The sequence below is a fragment of the Macrobrachium rosenbergii genome, chromosome 35 (assembly GCF_040412425.1).
Source record: "Macrobrachium rosenbergii isolate ZJJX-2024 chromosome 35, ASM4041242v1, whole genome shotgun sequence".
Lineage (NCBI taxonomy): Eukaryota > Metazoa > Arthropoda > Malacostraca > Decapoda > Palaemonidae > Macrobrachium > Macrobrachium rosenbergii.
In genome coordinates this window covers 1,555,765-1,577,035 of record NC_089775.1, presented here as the reverse complement: position 1 = coordinate 1,577,035, position 21,271 = coordinate 1,555,765, and the positions used below count along the sequence as shown (strand labels likewise).

Below are 21,271 nucleotides of genomic sequence, written 5' to 3'. Positions count from 1 at the left end.
TCCTAATACTAAGCGAGGCCACAAAAAGATAGATGCATCTTCTTTCCTCTGCAGAGAACTGAACTCTGCAACTTCAAACCAGGAGGGTGTCCAGTCTGCTTTCTGGGAGCAAGGAGCCTTTTGACAAGGCTTCCAATGCCTTTTCCCCCCCTTGTACCAGGCCAGTAGGGTGAGATTTAGTGACTGGTACTGTAGGGGACATTCCTGACTAGCTTTCTCACCCTCCGGGAAGAGCGCGAGACATCTCTCTGTCAGTAAGAGCAGTACTACATTGATTTTAAGTTCTGCATCATCGGCAGGGTCTTATGCGGTCATCAGGACGTCTTTTATTTATTTGGCAACTTTGACATTTTCACATTTTGTACCCAGTAATCCAGATGTAGAATTTAGGACTGGCTAAGGACATTCTGAACTCTCTCACCCTCCGAGGTCATTCTCTGCACTGAAATGGAATTTGATTTTAAATCAGGTTTGAAAGGTGTGACAGGAGAAAAATATTCTCAAAGCAGTTGCATTATGAATCTGTTAGGAGAGGGTTGAGGAGAGTAAGATGGAAGAAAGAGAAGATGAAAGGAAGTACAGTAAAAGGAATGAAAGGGGTTGCAGCTGGGGGCCGAAAGCAGGCTGCAAAGAACCTTAAGTAATGCCTACAATGCACCGCACAAGGTCCACTGACGCCACGACCCCTTACAGGGATCTGCTATTGTAGGTATACTCTACAAACCCATTGCTCTGTGCCGAGGTTTTTAAGTGGTTTCTTTACCACTGTTTCAGTTCAGGGCCAGAGTCATTACTAAAGGGTGTTTGCAGCACCCTTTCACCCCTTAATCACTTTACCTCCATTCCACTTTGCTGTCCAACCTCTCTCGTTACTTAGCGCAGCTGTCTCTTCTGCACCAGTCCGGTCGGAAGACTTCGTAGCCGGACAGAACACCAGCTGAGGTTCATTCGAAACACACCACTGTGACTTTAGTATCAATTTTATTGAAAAAATTTCATATAAAGATACATATATTGTAATACTTTTTTGTTTTGTTTTTTTAGAAATTTCATCTTTACATTACACCTGTGTTGTGGAATTAGGTAGTTTCATAAGGCTAAAAAATTTTTGTTTCCTTAATTTTATCTTAGAGAACCAAACTTAAAACGAAAAAGGTGATTTAATGCCCAGCGTTGAAAGTGGGGAACATATACAGGGAATCCTTTGTAAATATGGCATAAATTTTCAAAACACATTAGTTTGCATATAAATCTAATAGCAATTTAATATTTAATATCATGCCTGAGACTCGGACACTGTTCTGATGAAAACAAGCAATGTTAAAGCACCCCATTTCATCGTTTTACAGAAAAATTATTTGTGGAGAATGATTTAAAGGTATATTTTTGTTTCCAGCAAAAGTACAACTGTCGTTAGACTGTAGCTGCAGTTTGTACCTGACCTTAAGTGGATTTTGAAAGCTTGAAATCCTTGGGATCAAAATTAGTCTTCAGCAAAGAGAAACAAACCTGTTGAAAGCCAATCTGTGACAATTTTTAAATATGTATTTTTTCTAGGTACACAAACCATCACGTTTTATACAGGAGCATTCCTCAGCACAGACTGGAATTGGTCGTTGAAACTTGGTTTAAATGGTGATCGAGGGACCTTTGACAGGTGAAGTCCCTTCAGTAGAACACATCACTGAAGTTACAGTACTCTGAAATGTCAGGAATGGATCCACGGCCTGTGATTTCCTGAGTTTTGACGAAACCGAATGGTTGCCTACTTGTTGGAAGCGTCATAAGCTTGTCCGACATCACAAAACCAGAAAGAAAGGCGTTGTTTCTAAAACCTACTCCTTGTTTTCACCGTGCGAGGAAGATCCACCCTACTTCAACACTGGCGAGGAAAAAAAATGTTCGTTAACAGCAGAAGGGGGAACACTAACCCCTTTCAACCACCAAGTTTCAGCGACTGATTCAACCTCAAACGGAGGAATACTTCTACTTAAAAGACAATGGTTTGTATTCCTGTAGACGCAAAGAATAGTTAAGTCACATCAAATCAAAAACATGCGGCCTGAATATCTCATTTCAAAGGAATACCATTTTCTGACCACGTTAACATACAACTGGTCCACGTGAAACTATCTGTATCAACTCAAAAGAGTTTTAAAAACCTAAAGAGCTATTTTTTTAACATACAATAAATCCAAACACTGATAACGGACTCTTAAAATTATGGAATTAAAAACATCAGTACAGAACTTAACAAAGTTTCTTCCAGTTACAAAGTTCATACGATACACAGGACGCAACTTGTCCCACAGCAGATTTGAGTGTTTGCCAATTTGTCCTCTAGCTCCTAAATACAAAATTGGTTCAATATACAACACTAACTGAGACATCGAAGTCCTCAAATTTACATTTAAAAAATATGATACACTATCACAGCAGAGAAGTCACAGGAAAATGGGAAAAAAAAAAATGGGACAATTCCATGGAAAAATAATCTGTGCTCCTAAAACTGGTTCTGCTTCACAGCTCGGGCCGAGAAAATATTGTATTTGTAAAATCAAACAACCTTCGAAAACATCTGCTCGCATCTCTCTGAAAGTTCGGAGGCTCACTTAGAAGTTAGAAGCTCTCCGTTGTACTATAAGTTTATTCACCACCGTGACGCTTTGTCCAATTTACGGCATACCAACCCGTGTCACATTAAACAGTAGATTAGCTTTGGAGTTACCTTGACAATAGAGCAATTTGCAGCATTGGCAGGAAATTTTACAAATTTCCAGTAGAAGATGTACCTTGACACAAGAGTGTGAAAATATCTAATGAGAAACAAGTACAGTAGTTACGTCTTTCCAAGTTATCAAATAATTTGGTCGAAACTGAAAAAATGTCGTTAAGTAGTATCTTAATTTTTACTGTAATAAAAAGAGCCTTTTCAACATACATAACAAATGTTCCTTTTTGTTGATTGGTAACAAAAGTTCCTTTTGTTGATTGGTAACAAATGTTCCTTCTGATGATTGGTAAAATATGTTCCTTTTAACGATTAACAAATGTTCCTTTTCATGATTGTTAACAAATGTTCCTTTTAATGATTGGCAACACGTTAAAAATAAAAGTGAAAACTACTACTGCCTGAGATTTTCGTGGTTAGACCATTTCCAAGAGCAATGAAACCAATCTTCGTTGGAAGTTTTCAAATGTGACTCGACATACCCATCCATTGAGCATCTATCTACACAGAAACAACATCACTCGGACTCATGGTACCTGGAACGAATCCACTCGCTCGCTTGCACAGATTTCCTTAAACAGGTTTAAACTAAAAATTCCCAGGAACCAAAAATACTCCGGGAAGTAATGGCAATTGTTCCGTCACTTGACAGTAATGGGAGGTTGCGGCCCCCATTACAGTCATTCACTATTACAAGGCCCTGCGATGGTACTCTGGCGGGGCGACGCCGTAGTCTTGGATGGTGTAGTATGTCTCCATGTTCTTCACTGTGAACCTGAAAGAAATGACGGTAATCAGATGTTCGTCTCAAGATTATATCGCTAAATAAAGTATGAATTTAACATATTCTTTCATACAAACCCATCAAGTTATATAGGGCCCTTACTCGAGAGTCCAGTGTCCCCAAACACATTCATGTACAAAAGATGCAACGTGCCATGGATGTGGGAAGGGAGGCAGGTAATTAGTGTTCGATAATGCGCTTTTTATGTAATGAAAACCCATCAATTATATAGACCCAGAATCATAAATTAGAAAGTCAAGCAGTTGAGGGTCCCAGCCAATGCGTAGGTCAGTTGGCTCCAGTGGAGAACTATAGGACAGAATAGGTCGTGTACTAAGCATCAAGGTGTTCCCGCAAGGTACTGTTATTGCTAAACATCTGAGAGTAAAGTAGAGAGTTTGTACTATTGATAAATAAAACAAAAAAAAGCGTACAGATCAACTAACCACTCAAGCGAGATGCAACTCACAACCTCGGAAGATTACGTCTCTTTGAGACTGCATGACGAATGAACTAGAGTGGAGATGAAAAGGAATATGAAGAAGAAACATTAAAAAAGGTGGAATGGGGACAAGACTGACAATCAACTCAAGCAAAAGGTATGATTATGGCAACTGGAAAGGAACAATCAGAAAAGCGGCCCTCTATTTGTAGGAAAGCTGTCGGCCTGAACTTGGTAGTGTTCCACACTTACAGATGGTTTCACAAGAGGTGATCAGGGTTACAGAATATAATTTAAGTACGAGATTTTTATGCCCAAAATGTATAACAGGTACAAACGCGGACAAGAAGAGAGATGAAAATGCTGTTGTAATTGTTCGGCAGGTCTCAAAAAGAGGTAGGGACATATTTTGAAGGGGTTGAAAGCACAGATGAAACGGATGGATTACTACTGGTAATTCAAGATGTCCCGTCTGAAAGATTACAACTGGTTTTGGACACGAGATAACAAGTGGCATAGTTGCAGGTTAAATTTTGCAAGATAGTTGCAATGCACATCCCCTCCACATGAAAAGGTGTTGTCACTCTGTTACTAAAAGCTACTGATATTTATAGGTACTTCAGCCCATTATCTGAAACTGGTATCATACAATTTAGTAATAAATATTTCCCCAATGTCGATGCAGAGCTCATACAGGTATACATTCCTGAATATCTGCGGATCCATGACACTTCTTTTAAAAAATATAGCATGAAAACACATGAATGTAACCTTTTGAATAGCATAATCTACTGTAAAGTTCTTTATTTATCTGTTCCATTCATTTTCCCACTAAAACAAAAATAATCTCAAAGGAATTTACCTCAAAAAATCCTGCAAGTGGAAATTCAATAGTGCCACGCTCTTTGCGTCCAGCTGCGTGTATGCTAACATCTGACCAAGTCTCACTGAAATAAAGATAAAATATTAGCAACAGTTCATTCTGAAATATCTATCCCTGCGTAAAATTATAACACCACAAGTATTAAACATGCAAAAGTAAGTGAAAATACTACATCAGTGTAAGATATTTTGTCATCATCTTAGAGAAGCCATTATGCATAGAAGGCATTCGCAACGCTGAACACTGTATAATACATTAGCTATATTTGCAACTAGTTTTTGAGTTAAAAAGTCTGAATAATGGTATTGATGTTTTTACAGACACACACACCTATCACTTTATTAGTTTCCTAAATTTCACTAAAAACATTAAACTAGATCCGTAGCCAGAGATTCAACATGTCTTAAGAAAATCTTTCCATAATTCAATCGCAAAAGGAAGGACATCTTACCAAATAGTCTAATTAGGTGGATAAATCCATATATACTGCTAACTTGTTTGTCTTTATGCTCCTGGAGAACGTCTGCGTACTGCGGCCGCTCGAATTTGTACAAAAGCTGAGTGCCCAACATTACGTTGAAGTACTCCCTTAGCCCTGCGACCACTTCTTGAACGGCACTCTCCCTGAAACAGAGAATAGAGGAGAAAGTAGTTTAGCCACCATAATCTGAGGACAACTTTAACCCTCAAGGGACGGGTTGAATATATATTAAGAAAAACCCCAGACTGGGCAAACTTAAGGTTGGCCAATTTACGAAAATAACACATCAATGGAAAGTGGAAGATACGTAAATGAACATGGTGTAAGAAAAAATATTCTAAAAATTTTTCCCTAACTTCCACGGGAAGTTGAAAGTGACTATTTACAACCCTGTGTGGGCCCTCTTTTACAAGACGCTCGTAAAAATAAGCTAATTTTACCAAGTCATACAGTTTTTTCTAATAATTTATTATGTTTTAATTTGTAAAATTATAATTACAGCTCACACAATATCATACCACATAAATTAAAATTGTTAACAAATTCCGAGTATATTTGGAAAATATTTACAAGATTTATCGAGATGGGAAGATGCGTAACTTTCTGTGAGGTATATATTTTTTCTAATATTTCTTTGCAAAATTACAATTACACCTAACACACTATCATAAAAGGTACGAACTAAAACCAACAGCAATCCCTGGGTATATTTTTGAGCAAAAAATTTAAAGACAATACAATACACTCCCCGATCAAGTCTCAAGACACACTGAACCCCCTCTGTCCGAGCTAATACAGTTGCCATAAGTCATTCATGGAGCACTGAAGTGCTATGAACACCTTTCCCGCTAAATTTGTCCAAATCATATTAATACTAATATGAGTTAGCCTGTTCATCACTCAAAACCTCTTATATATATCCTCACGTGATCATACCCATTCATTAAGGGTTAATTACCGTTATAAACCTGAATACCAAGGGGCAGTTTTGCTGTAGTAGGAACTAATGCAACAGTAAGTTTCAGTTTTCACAGAAGTGTCTGCAATATGGTCCACAGTCAAGGTTATTTATGAAACTGTATAAATGATAAAATGTGCTGGATCACTCCTCATGTAGATGGAGGAAATGGAATGTGCTGATTTCAAAGCTACAACTACTATGACCAGATCAAATGGACTGATTTCCGAAGGAGTTTCATTACTGTGTTCTCTCTGAAAGCTGTCACTTTAATAAATGGCAGGATTTAGAGTAATGGTTCTCATGAAATGAAAGAGTTTAAACCCAATCTTAGATTGCGGAAGGGAGGAATACAGAATTTAGGTCAAGCGCTGGGATGTATGAGGTCATTTAAAGCTGAAAGGGAAATTGAGAGTAGACGGTTTGAAAGGGTTTGAAAGGCAACAGGAGAAAAACCTTTGCAGCTGCATTATAAAACAATGATTAGGAGAGGGTGGGTAGCAAGTTGGAAGAAAGAGGACATGACTGGAGGTACAGTAAAAGGAACGAACAAACATTAAAACATGCCCATAAATCATTTAACAACGACCAAAATTGAAATCTTTTCCCCCAAGACCAAACTCACTTGTTTGGAGTATTGCTTTTGGTATTTGTTTTAGCTCGGATATAGTCGGCCAGTATGACGTCCACCGTCACACGAGCTGGAATGATGGGGAGCTTGCGCTGACGGTTGATGAGGTCCCAGTCGTCGACGAGTGCAGGCTTCAACTCGTCCGGCAGCTTGACGCGGACCTCGACAGTCGTCATGAACTGTTCTTCCTGAAACGTAGAGTCGAGAAATCAAGCTGGGGAGGTGATGACGAGAAGTGTTGAAATTACGGTAGCAAAACTCACAGCACGGGGAGTGTTTGACATCCTAACGTCTAGTGAAGCAATAAAATAATATTTGTACTTTCACTTACCAGTAACAAACAAAAAACCAATCATTCTTTCAATCTTCAAAAGCATGTTAATTCTACGTGATTCTGGGGGACAATAAAGTATTTGTAACCTACTAAATTCTATCAAAATAAATGTCTCAAAGATAAGTCCTATAGTCTGTATTTATACACAAATCTCCAAATGGTCTGAAGCAATCTTGTACGATCAGATAAAAAAAAGGGACATTGTACATCTAACCCAACAGACTACGGTATTTATCTGTACAAAAAATGTTGCAGAAAGATATCACTGCTTTCTAATTATATTAAAATTGTATTCCATGTATCAAATCTTCACATCATTTAAACAAAACAAAAAAAAAAAGTGTCCTGTGGATTTGCACATAAGTCTAATTAATAAATATATCAAATCGTCTCTAAGACAGTTATCAATTAAAAGGAAAATGATTTCATTCCATAATGTGACAATACACAAACAAATGAAAAATATACACCAAGCTGCTAGTCGGCACCACAAAACCAGACCTGTAGCGATACAATGCAACAAAATCTCGGACTAAAAATGACCTCGCCATGCAAAAGTTAGCACAGTAAAATATTCAAGGAAGTTTGAGAGTTGAAAAATAAGTCTCTAACTTTGTTCATCAAAGAAATTTATCTTCAAATGACCACATTTGTCCTCTATCTTTCGCAAACCTATATAAAGGTCTAGAGTACTTCTACTGCCTACAATGAATCTAAACATAATAATGTACTTAGTTCCCTGCATTAAGTTTCCCCATGTTTCCATAGACTGGTTAGAATAATCAATCTTCCTAGACAAAATAAGAGCATTTTCTAATTTCAAAGGGGACACAGGCATACTTTAACAAAAATTCAAACTAAGGATAGATCACATTCGCAAGAATCAATTCGCAATTATCTACATTAGCGAAAAGAGCTATTGAACTCTGTAACTGTAAAAAAAACAATGTCATTATAAAAATTTACTGACAACACACACACACCCTACATGAAAAAAATTCAAAAATTCTACTTTCAAAGAACTTTCTGTACCTAAAATTTATTCCCTTTGAAATTATCGACAACAACTGAGTTTTCCTTGAAAAATCTTAATCAATCTCTCACAAATTAAACCTTCAAACTACATTTTGCAAATCATTCCACCATGAACACTATATTGCATGCAAGGACAACAAATGGCAGGGCGAAAGATTAAGCAAGAATAAATAAATAGCCAAAATGAAGCAGAATTATGTCAACTTAAACTATGCTGGTATATTCAGCCAAAACTCCCTTTACACTCCTCTTGTTAATCTCGTACAGGGTACTCGTTAATTGCACCTAGAACAGTGCTCTTTTGGTTCGCTGAGGGATCGTTGAAGTCCCTTTGCCACATCTGCGTGTCTCTCAGTCTCCTACTTCTCACATTCCCTCTGGACTTTTTAAAAATCAATAACAACAACAATCTTACCAATAATTACTGTACTCACAAAATGGGAATGTTTACCAGCACATTTTCCTTTTTTTAATGACTACAGGTCATCTCCACTAGGACATCCAAAACAGCTGTTCTTAAAACGGTAACATATGTTTAAGCTTAAACCTAAATCTATCAGGGGTGACACAATACAGAAAAAGTTATAAAATATTTACTATAAAGTTTTGAAAGGGGACACCAATCACAGACTCGTGCAACTGGCCAAGAGGATTGGTTCTTCAATGTGAAATCAGATAAGCTGAGGAAGTTGGACAGCCAAATAGCAAGAGACCAATGGGAATAGATCAAAAGTAAAGGGCTGAAAGCAAAGCAGCTGGAGACCAGGGGATGCTTCAAAGAACAGAGTACCAAGGGAAACCATTAAATACTTTTCTTGTACAACAACACGGGCATTTTGCGTCCACTTCCTAACCTATTCAAATCTAATAACTTCTATGGGATCAAAATCATTCGTTTCCACCAAATCATTCAGGTAACCACCACTACCAAAGCCCACTTTAATATGGGAACAAAAGTCCAGCAAAACTGTCAGAATAAAGCAAGTATTTCTGATTTTATAAAAAACCTCCATGTTTACCGACTGAGGAAATCATAAAGACAGGTTTGGATCGAGTCATTCTGTGAGATGTAGAGAGTAACATTCAAGATAATTTGTTTTTCAAACTGGAAAACTACAATTCATATGAAAACCCAAAACTAATTGTCTAAAATATAACAATAAATATATAAAATTAACAACTTAAAAAGTACTCATCTTTGAAAGAAGAGAAATGTACCTACATGATCTTGCTACAAGATTACGAAAACTATTCCCAGTGGACATATTTACATCACAAAAAATTAGTTTGTGTGTGTAATTAACTTTCCAACTGGATAACTTGTGGATTATCAATCAAGTTACATTGCTTGTTATCAACAATTTTTCCTGTTCTGGAGAAATGAATACATTTTAAACTCTTCTCCTGGTCTATTATAGCAAGTACTTAGCTATCCATCTCTTACCAAAAAGCACTCCTCTCCTGCCCTCACGTTGAAAGACGGTTGATAAAACCTTCCCTAACCGTAAAATTATCTAAATAACTACTGTATGACCTATTGGATAAATGAACATTTCCTTGTTTGAAATACACTTATCGTACATTCTGATTCAAATGGTCACTTAATAAGTACTCTACAAAAAAGTATAACTACTCGAGTTAAGAAATGAAGATACCCAAATCATTTGCAAATGACTTATTATCCCAACAAACATATCATCCACCTGTAATTCATCTTCTCAACATGCCATAATAGAGATTTTATGTATTCAAACAAAAACCCTCACATATCGTGGAAGACTGTACAGGAACTTACATCTGAATGAATAAATAAAAATATACCTTTTTGGCTTTAAATAAAAAGTACAGTTTGCTCTTGGAAAACACAACTCTGACGTCACAAACAGCAGCACTGGCCACTAGCAACTACAACAACACAGGCTAAAACGTAAAACGTAGCAAGAAAAAAAAACGTAAATGCACTTAGGAATACAGTGGTGTGAATGGGCGGAGAAGACATAATTACGTTATCTACAGTCCGTGAAATGACATCTCGGTCCTGCGCTCCTCCAGTCTGCAAAACAACAAAGGGAAATACGTGGTATTATACATTTCAGAGTTGGGGAAAGAGAGACAAAGTCTATCGTTAAACAGAAGGTACTACGTTACTGCAACCCCTCTGTAACCTCCCAGGAAATTCGTTGACCTCGAGGTTTATCACTGCACCTGATTCATGTGGGAAATGGGAGAGCAGTTCACTACATTACCTATACATAACCTGTAAATGCTTTGAATGGTAAAATCTGCAGGCCGTAGTCTCGTGAAGTAGTTTCAACTCGCTTGCTCTACCAGATTTAGCGTTGCAAAGAACTACGACAAACCCATATCATAAAAAAATCTTTAGTAATCTCTAAATAAGAACTGGCTTTCATTTCTCAAAGCAATCTTTGGCAAATTTCATAACCCTGTAAAAGAAATTCTTTAGGCATCAGACATGAGATCTCTCTGCATGACGATGAATCTACAAATAGCTACAGTATCCAAAAAGTACAAAATTAGTTTTCATGAAATTTCCTCTATATGCAACATCCAAATCATTTCTAGTCACGTGTAACTTGAAACAAGTTTTTCATTATCAACCCACTGATCATATCGAGCTCTCAACATGCTCCCCAGACACACAGCCTGGTGTCAAAGGGGGCCGTCTGCTACGACACTAGCTCTACCTGGACCTCAGCCAACACGAGCTCTCAGCCAACAACCTCGTGTATAGACCGCGCACGCAAGCACGACAGTGCAAGCACTATACAGGAACTAGAAGTGACGAGTTTGTACCATAAGTCCGTGATGTAAACTCGCTTGTTATAAAAATCCCCATCAATTATAAGACCAAATTGCTACTTAGGTTCAAGGCCAGTAATGGAACAAGATCATCCTGAGGTTCAATACAAAGTCTATCATTTCGGCTCGACCAGGTCAGAAGAAAGCTCTTAACACGACTCTGAGAGCTCAGCAAAAGACTTCTGAAAAAGGAAGGCTTTAAATGAAAAGACGGGAGGCAGAAAGACTGAGATAAGGTCTACATTTCCTCATACCTCTCAGTATTGTCGTTACAAAACCGTAAATCTACTGGTCGCTAGGATAGAGGGCTAAGACAGCCTTCTTAAATAACGGCCATTCCTCCTCATCAATAAAGTACTTTGAAAGTCACTACTTCTCAGGCTGGCACATAACTGCTGGAAAAAACTAGCTGGGGTGCTGTAAGTCGAACTGATAACATCATAATGTTGGCAGTTGTCAGGATGGCTAAGAGTCCAGGTGGCAATCAAGTTGTCAGAGCATTCCTCTTCTTTTGTGAACAAGAGGCAAGTGAGCCCAGGGAATATCATGGATTGCAATGAGGGCTTATTATGACTGATAGGTTTGTGATAAGTGAAATGGCCTCATGTTACCCAGAGTAAATGGAAAAAAATTTCAAAAATTAGATCATGGTGGCTTAATATCATTATTATCATAGAGAATTTATTCTCACTTCCATGCAAACTCAGCCATAAAATATTGTTAACTTGTTGGGCAGGCTTCCATACAAAAGAATGCCTGCAACTGAAAATAAAAAAAGCAAATGGGATTATAGCAAAATGCAGATGGCATTGTAACAAACATTAAAAAGTAATTAACCTTATCATACGTCAGTACAGAATGTCTGAGAAATCACGAAGGGTACGGAACTTTTTCAACTCCACAACACTAAAAAGAAATGTGACGCTGTTTTACAGCAAAGACAGCAAGGAGTGTCTCAATCAGAAGATCTTGGCTTCTTCACAGCGCAAGACTTTAAATGGAACAGAGAAACGTGTCCTGGTTGAATCAGCTGTAAAAGTTGTTCGTATATGAACTGAACAGTTTACAGATGAACTGTCTTGTCCCAATCTGGAACATCAGAGGGGCCAAATGAAGTATTTCCTCAAAGGTCACCTGTCCAATTGAAGACAAGGCTTTTCAAGACAAGGCTTCAAATGACTGAGAAGGAATGATAGCCTTTCAAAGTGTCCATGATGTACGGAGAAAAATACGTACAAGTCTGCCTTGAGATAAAAGAACCGAAGATGGCGAAGTATATCAGACCTGCATTACTGTGGTACAAATCTGCTATATCAATATCCCAACAAACCACTCAGGCTGTGAGAGAGTTAGCCTCTATCTGCTGACATCTGAAACTCTGCCATTACCCTAACATCACAAACTTGGAAGAAGGACAGAGAGATACAAAATAATGAAATTTATCCACACACATTTCTGCAATGAATCTCAGAGAAGTACATGCATTACAGAAAAGTTAAAATGGTTATAAGTTTATAACGTGCAATAATTTTAAATGGAAGCATTACAGAATATAACAATATAACAAATGATAAATGAAAAACACAAACTCCTTTAAAATGAATCATACATGCAGTTAAAATGGTTTGTACGTAAGAACTTTTCAACAGACAAACAAAAAGTCTGCCTGTGACCAGCTTCTAAAAGCAGGTACACCAAGTCGATCCCAAAACAAAATACTGCATAGGAAACTGTTTCGAGATAAATCACACCAAAACAACGCTACAACGGAACTCATGATGAAACCCTTCACTGATTACCCGAAAAGAAAACCTTGTGTTCAAACATTCATGCAATCATGTAGGCAGTACTCAAATTCATTTACAATTTCCATTTTGCTAAAGGGGTACTGCTTCCTTCTCAAGTCTCTTGTAGTCCCCGCACGTATTCTGGGTAAGCTAACTTTAATCAATAACCTATAAATAAACACCACAATCTGTCATAAGGTATGAATGGGAACTAGCTACTCCTGCAAGTGGACATTTCCATAATGGGTCGAGGAACCTAGATGCAATGATAAAACCTCTTGGAAGAAAAGTACTACCAAGCCAAAAAAGTAAACAGCAAAGTCCATTACTTAATCTTCAGTTCTAAGCATAATGAATACACAAGATACTGTACAGTCCTCCTCATTGCACGAAACGACTCCCAGCAAATCTTATGTGTATCTTTTAAATAAATCACTCTCTCTCTCTCTCTCCTGACTAAGTTATATAAAAACCCTTTTGTAAAATTACAGATAAAATTGATACATACATCTATGGAAAGCCTATTTACCAAGGGCATGCTTAAGATATATTTTACGAGAGGAGAGTTATGCACGATAACTCTTTTGACAGAAAAATAAGTCACAGAGGTACCAATGGAATTTCTAAAGAGAGAACCATTCCTGCTAACGAAGGCTAAATGTACTATACAACAACGGAAAGACTCTTACCTAACTTGCCTTAGAATCTCCCAAACTTTTTAACATACAAACCACTGTGTCCCAATCATATGGATGTGTAGGGGTACCACATTGGAATTACTTCATATTAAAATTCAAACACAACCACTTGTGATTAATCATTTGAAGAATTATCCTTAAACTTTTTTCCCATTAACTGACACTCCCAAAAGTGTAGTAAAATATTCCCCAACCATTCAAACTTCTCAGGCACAATTTACAACTGGTTGTTCATGTGATAAAACTGTCACAGGTATAATTCAAGAAATCTTCACATGGAACCTGAAATAAATAGGCATGTCGAAAACCAAGAAGCCCACCTCCCTCTATTATTATGTCAGACATAGCATTAGTGTGCAGTGGCCCACTCAGGTGACAAAACTTGAAAACTGACAAAACCCAGTTTTGTGCAAGGAAAGAGATGAGAAGGCCCTCTTGAAGAAGCACGTGGTGCAAATGAAAGCTTTCGTCCCCGAAAAGAACCCACAAGTTTCGAAGGCACCAAACAGTGGCTAAAAACTCAAATTTCGCACAAAACTCGACGTGCCGTGTCCTCGGTGGGAAATCTGTAAAAACAAACCTTGAGGAAAAGTGGGAAATATACTATGCGTCCGTAGCAAAAGGCGTAGAAGAGGGAAATAGGCCTTCTTGCCCTTCCACCTCATGCAGAAACATGCAAAACGATGTCTCGGAAATTACTGTGCAAGAGCGGTGGTGACAGTGGTGAAAATATGAGGAAAATGTGGGTTTGAAAGGAAGGGAATTGCAAGACCCAGCACAGGAGGAGAGAATTGCAAGATCTAAGTAGAGGAGCCATGCAGCACCAACTTTTACGGCTTTCCCAAAAAGTGCACTAGGAGTTCCTACCTCTGCTTTGGTGTTAGCACAAACCACACTGCAAATCTGAGGGCTACAAGAATGATGATGCAAGTTCGTGATGGTGATGATGATAGGTGTAGCACATCTACAGGGAATTCTTAAAACATTAAATATTTTATATATATAGTCATAAAATCATTACTTCTGTTAACAGACCGTCTCACAGCAAAATTGGGAAAGCATTTTATTTATCTTTTCTCATACCAATTACATATAAAAATGTGATAAATTGGAAAATGCATAACTGGACCTATATCCTAGATTGTTTACAAAACCCTGCAAGCAAAAGAAGAGAGAATTTAATAATCCCAGTACCCTCAAAACTGTTGAAACTGATTCTCTTACAAAAATACACATCAATCACTACACACAGACAAGAGAATGGAACACCAATGATAACCTAAATCTGAACGAAGGACTGTCCCTCGTTTTCTGCTAAGCTTTTTGGCTAATAAAAGCTCTCGACTGTCTCCACAGTGATTACAAACAGTGCCTAAAAACATGGAAGGGGACGCCTTCCACGAGAAAAGTTCACAAATGAGAAGCAACAAGGAACACCAAGTCTTGCAAATGCACATTGGAGAACAATGGTCACAAGTAAAGTGGTTTCATTCCACATACACACAGGTGAAAAGAAGTAGGACCCTCCTTCACCTTACCTGTTGCAAAGTTGAAACAATTCAACACTCAGTGTCAATACTATGCATCCAATTTATATATAAATATTTTTTATCTCTAATTCTTTCTCATAAAGCATGTGTCTACTTGACAGAAACTCTCAACCAGGAGTCATACCAGTCATTCTAAGTACCTCCTTTGGGTGCTTCTCGTGAGCAGTAAGACCTCTAGAATTCATTTGCTTCACACTGACGGACAAGACTTTACTATACCGAGAAGCAATCAATATCCCGATCTATATATAACTTCGAGAACTCCTGCTTCTTCAACAATCAAATGCATCTTCAACCAGCCTCCTATTCTGATGAATTTGTAACATGGTCCTCTGGCAAAAAGGACGTCTTCACAAAAAGACCTTTCTACATAGCCCCCTGTTCTGCTAATTTCCTGACTAAACGTTCCTTTCCTTCTACATCAAATGCCTACATCAACAAAGCCTTGGCAATCTCGTATTTATTTATACAGCCTAAGGACACATCTCTCAACAAATATCCCGTTTGCGAAACAATCTCCCCAACGGATTCCAGAACAAAACTAATTGATGATAATATGGACACCTCAAATACCTTTACATAGCAATGATTTCATATTAGGATGAAGGCAAACAATTTTTTCAAGACTCTAAATCGCAAGCACCTTTCATGACAGACTTAATTGTATTATTGTTCCTTTCTTCTGTGGTAGGTTACTTTTCTTAATTATTTTACAGTTCACAAGGAGATAAAGTTTAAAGATTCTTAAAAACAAAATAAAAATAATAAGAATGTTAGGCAAAAAGTTCAAACGTTCTTAAATAAGCAAGTAAAATCGATACGAACTTTAGGCAAAGTTCAAGACAGAAACTCGAGCTTACTGATTCAACGGACGAGTCTAACTTTGACCGCTTCCTCCGCGCCTCCTGACTCGTCTCTGACGGAGCTGGAGTTGGTCGGGGTGGAGGCCGCGGACCGCTTCCCCGGCCCGCTGCTAGAGGGCGTGGACGATCGGGAGTCGTCTCCACCCCCGCTGCTGGTGTTTCCCGACCCGGCGCCCGTGGGGCCACCTGTTCCCTTTTTTCTTTCCAAGGCTTTTTTTGTCTTCTTGTTCTTCCTGGGGGGAGGATTGTATGAAGAGTTTGTGTGATAAGTAACGTACTTTGTGTAATGATGAAAGAATCATCGATGCTTTCTATATAAAATATTTAAGCTGAATTTGGGAAGGTTAGGTTGAAGGCTTGACAATAAAATCATTTTCTTTTTGTACAAAAATAAAAAATCTTCAATCTTGCAAGAATGAAATTCAACTTCTATATGCAATATGCAGGGAGATAGTACATTGGTTGTTTTATAACTTTAAATTTATGACGAAAGATTAAATACTACTTTCGTAATCTTAATTCCAAAATACTTTTACCCATCTTATACCCTCTACTAGATCATTCCTAGCAAACACTAGCCTCGCATGACGCCACTCCTCAAAGGTCCCTGTACTTAACGTCTAAACGAAAAGATATATACAAGGTAATAAAAACTACTAATAGGAAAAATCCAAAGGTTTCTGAATTGAATAAACACCTAGAGAGAAAGAAATATAAAAATGAATTGAAACAACTAAAAATTCCAGCCTAATTTGAAGGAAACCAACCAACAACTTTCAGTAAAACGAGGAAGGACTCACAAAGACGCCTCGTGGGCTTTCTGCAAGTCTTTCTGTCGGCTGATGTTGGCGTCGTTGAGCTTCAGGACTCGGCTTTCCGGAACCCACTCGTCCCAGCTGCAATGATAGTCGTGTGGAGTGATTTTTCGAAGAAGCAGAATTAGAAGGAGTTTCTACGTGCTATCTTATATATAGAAAAATTTCTGATGTATTACTGTTGGATACTGACAAATATTTAGTCGTTTGTTGGACCCTAATCCCACAGGTCGACCAGAGACATTTTTGGGAAACGGCAAAATAATATTCGAGGATAAAAGGCTGCGGCAATCCCTGATAACAGTATTAAAATGCAGTAGATTTCCTTTCATGATATAAAAACCCTATTTCTTTCATAGCGTAAGAATCCATTCATACATAAATACAAAACATTTACAAAAAATTAAATAATATATTCCATATTTAGCGGCACTAACATCTGACGGCAAGACTACCCTTAAATTTAAAACCACGACGGCAAGACAGGTCCGCTCACTTTTTGTTCCAGCCCGCATAGTGGATAAAATACTTGATTTGTTTGTCCTTGACTTGAACGCGGAGACACTTGGCCTCGTAAATCAAGGGCCCGTGGAAACACAGCACCTTCTCACCTGCGGAAATTGAAACGAAATTAATGCAAAAAATTGTAAGTTTTTCCTAATGGAAGCAAATTGGAAAGATATCTAGTGCGTTTAAATCCGGCAACATAAGACAACGTAACATCCACCACATAAACCACGCTCCCCCCTACGACCCGCCTCCGTCGACGGAACTCACCTTCCGCGAACTTCGTCTTCGGGGCCGTGCCGTCCCCCGTGGAGGAGGGGGCATTGCTGGGGGTCGCGGACGAGACGCTCTTGTCGCTGGGGGCGGGAGACGAGGAGGTGGCCAGGGATTCCTCGGACGGTCCTTTGTTCGCGTGCATCCTTCAGCTTGCCCTGGAAATGACTGCGGATGATTGGACTTGACTGCGGATGATTGGAATTGACTGCGGGTGATTGGAAATGACTGTGGATGATTGAAAATGACTGTGGATGATTGAAAATGACTGCAGATGATTGGAAATGACTGCGGGTGATTGGAAATTATAGCGGATGATTGAAAATGACTGCAGATGATTGGACATGACTGCGGGTGATTGATATTGACTGCGGATGATTGGAAATTACAAAATGACTGATGACTGGAAATGACTGATTGAAAATGACTGTAGATGATTGGAATGACTGCGGATGACTGGAAATGACTGTGGATGATTGGAAATGACTGCGGATGACTGGAAATGACTGCGGATGACTGGAAATGACTGTGGATGACTGGAAATAACTGCGGATGATTCGAAACAACTGCCGATGATTGTAAGACGAATCAGTCGAACGTGACGTGACAGAATATGCGTTATGACATAATTGTTTTTTTAACAGTCGATTTAGAAATGGACGACTGATTGACTTGGCCTACATCAACTTAAACCAAATTGACCGTTGAACGGTGTAGTTTATGGTTTATATAAACCATGAATTGAAATATTCTAATATACTGCAAACCGCTTAGCCTATATAGGCTACAAATGGTTTATATAAACCATAAATTGAAATATTTAATATTTGCAAACCACCTATACATAAAATCAGTTTATATAAACCATATATTGAAATAATATAAATCATTTAGATACATAAACCGGTTTATTCGGATGAAATAAACCAAAACGAACCGACAAACGGCTTCGGCCGATTTAGACAGAGGCCTAGGCTGGCTAAACCCTACTTAAAACTCTAAAATGAAGTTGTTTATGGTTTATATAAACCACGAAATTATTATATATTCTGGTTTATTTGGATAAAACAAAATTAAACCCGAAAAACGGCATCGGCATAAATCACGGCAGACGAATTCAAACCTGAATTTGGGTTTATTTAAACGGTTTAATCATAAATACGATCAAACGTAAACAATATCTATTTATAAACCGGTAAATAAACCAAAATAAACCAACAAAAAAAAGGTATCGGCTGACGAAGACATTCTCGGACAACAAACCGAATTCAAACCTTATTTAGGGTTTATTTAAACCGTAAAGCAAGATATATATTACAATATCAATTATCTATGACATAAACCGGCTCATTTCCACGAAATAAACCGCAGATAAACCACGAGGCATCGTCCCCATACCATGGCTCGACAACAAACTGAATTCAAACCTTATTGAAGGTTTATTTAGGGTTTATTTAAACCGTAAAGTAAGAAATGTATTAAAATATACGTTATGTATTGTATATAAACCATAAACCGGTTTATTCAGACGAAATAAACCGAAATAAACCCGAAAAACAAAAGGGCATCGTCTTGAGATCAAAACCCTTATTTAGGGTTTATTTAAACCGTAAGGCGAGAAATATATTAAAATATAAATTATATATGATATAAATTCAAATAAAATGGTTTATTTAAACCGAAATAAACCACGGAAGACAAAACGCCATCGGGGACGACATCACGGCTAAAAGGGGGACCCGGGACCCCAAAAAAAACCCTTATTTCGGGTTTATTTAAACCGCGGGCCACGACATACCCATCGAATAAAATCCGAAATAATATAACCCGACTTATAAAACCGAAATAAACCGCGAAAACCCGAAACAAACCGCGAAAAACCGCGAAAAGGGCGAAACCTCAACGTCCTCGCAGGATCATGGCAGACGAAGAAGGCCTCGGCGGAATCCTCCTCCCTCAGAACGGCCGAAGAAATCCTCCTTCTTTTACCTCTTCTGCCTGATTTCGCCTCGACGACGGCGTTCCCGTCGGATGGGTCGACCCTCCGGTTAACGCTCCGTCGATTTCATCCGGCGACTCGACCGGGGATCGACGAGGAAGGGGCCGAATCTCGTTCGAAAAGGTCGAGGCTTGTGTCCGTGGGAGGAGGAAGAAGACGACGATGCTTCTTCGCCTTTATTATGGTCGTGGCGGACGTCGTGCTTTTGGCGGAAGAGTTGTCGTTTTTTAAGGGGTTTTGGGGTTTTTAAATTTTTGGGGGTTTTAAGGGTTTTTGGGGGGTTTTAATGTTTTTTTATGGTTGTATGAGGGTTATTTTAGTTTATTTTTTATGTGTTTAAGTAAATTTACATGGGTTGTGGTGCTTTTCGGGGTCGAGTTGTCGTTTTTTAAGGGGTTTTGTGTTTTTTCATAAATTTTGGAGGGTTTTAAGGGTTTTTGGGGGGTTTTAATGTTTTTTTAAGGGTTGTATGAGGGTTATTTTACTTTGTTTTTCTATTTATTTAAGTAAATTTACATGGGTTGTGGTGCTTTTCAGGGTCGAGTTGTCGTTTTTTAAGGGGTTTTGTGTATTTTTATAAATTTTGAGGGGTTTTAAGGGTTTTAGGGGGGTTTTAATGTTTTTTTAGGGTTTTAAGAGGGTTATTTTAGTTTGTGTCTTTATACATTTAAGTAGCTTTACATAGTTTGTGGTTCTTTTCGGGGTAAAGTTTTCGTTTTTTAATGGGTTTTGAGTTTTTTGGGTGGGTTTCAGGTTTTTTTTAGTTGTTTGGGGGTTTTAAGGGTTTTTTAGGGTTGTGCGAGGGTTATTTTGATTTGTTTACTTATACATTTAAGTAGTTTTACATGTGTTGAGGTGCTTATTGGGGTCGAGTTGTTGTTTTATGAGGGGTTTTTATATATTTTTATAAATTCTGGAGGGTTTCATGGGATTTTGGGGGTTTTGTGGGTTTTAGGTGTTGTAAGGGGGTTAGGTCAGGGTTTTTCTTTATACATTTAAGTAAATTTACGTGGATTTTGGGAAGGGGAGATTAGGTGTCGTTTTTTAAGGGATTTTTATAAGTTTCTTGGGGGCGATTTTAATGTTTATTTGTAAAGGCTTACTGACAAAGCTACAACGAAATTCAGAGTTATTGCAACAGTCTTAATTCGTTATTTGTGCAAAGTTTTTAATTCTAAATCTATATTAAAACTTGCGTCCAGAGAGAGAGAGAGAGAGAGAGAGAGAGAGAGAGAGAGAGAGAGAGAGAGAGAGAGAGAGAGAGAGAGAGACCCTTGAAAACTGAACCGAACAAATTTGGTGTATCACAACAAATCCTATTCAGTTCTATAACTTATCCTATAAATTCTATATTTAATCATACATATTCAAGTGGAAAATGGATCTATAAATATTGTTTTAACCTTGAAGAAAGTTTATTTATTCAGCACCAGCTGATCCATTTGGGGGGCACCTGGGCAAATGCCCCCCTCAAAAATTTCTGGATCCACAAGTGTATATCAGACGCAGGCATATATATATCTGTTTAGAACTTTAAACCAAAAATATTTGATACTCAAAATATCCATAACTTCTAATAAACAAAATGTAATACACAGACATATATAAATAATATATAATAAAATTTCATATAATATTTATTTCAATTTTGAAAAATAACATTTTTTCGGAATTAAAATC

General features: G+C 38.0%; 1 protein-coding gene across 1 annotated transcript; it reads right to left on the bottom strand.

Annotated features, from left to right (window-relative positions):
• Positions 1 to 962: 962 nt before the first annotated feature.
• Positions 963 to 19,763, bottom strand: LOC136856297 (mortality factor 4-like protein 1). The gene is given in 11 exon segments (XM_067134044.1): positions 963 to 3,506; positions 4,820 to 4,904; positions 5,292 to 5,464; positions 6,905 to 7,098; positions 10,285 to 10,332; positions 15,995 to 16,039; positions 16,041 to 16,230; positions 16,798 to 16,893; positions 17,309 to 17,423; positions 17,590 to 17,750; positions 19,582 to 19,763. Coding segments are annotated over 10 exon segments (1,179 nt in total). The 5' UTR covers positions 17,738 to 17,750; positions 19,582 to 19,763; the 3' UTR covers positions 963 to 3,421.
• Positions 19,764 to 21,271: the final 1,508 nt, after the last annotated feature.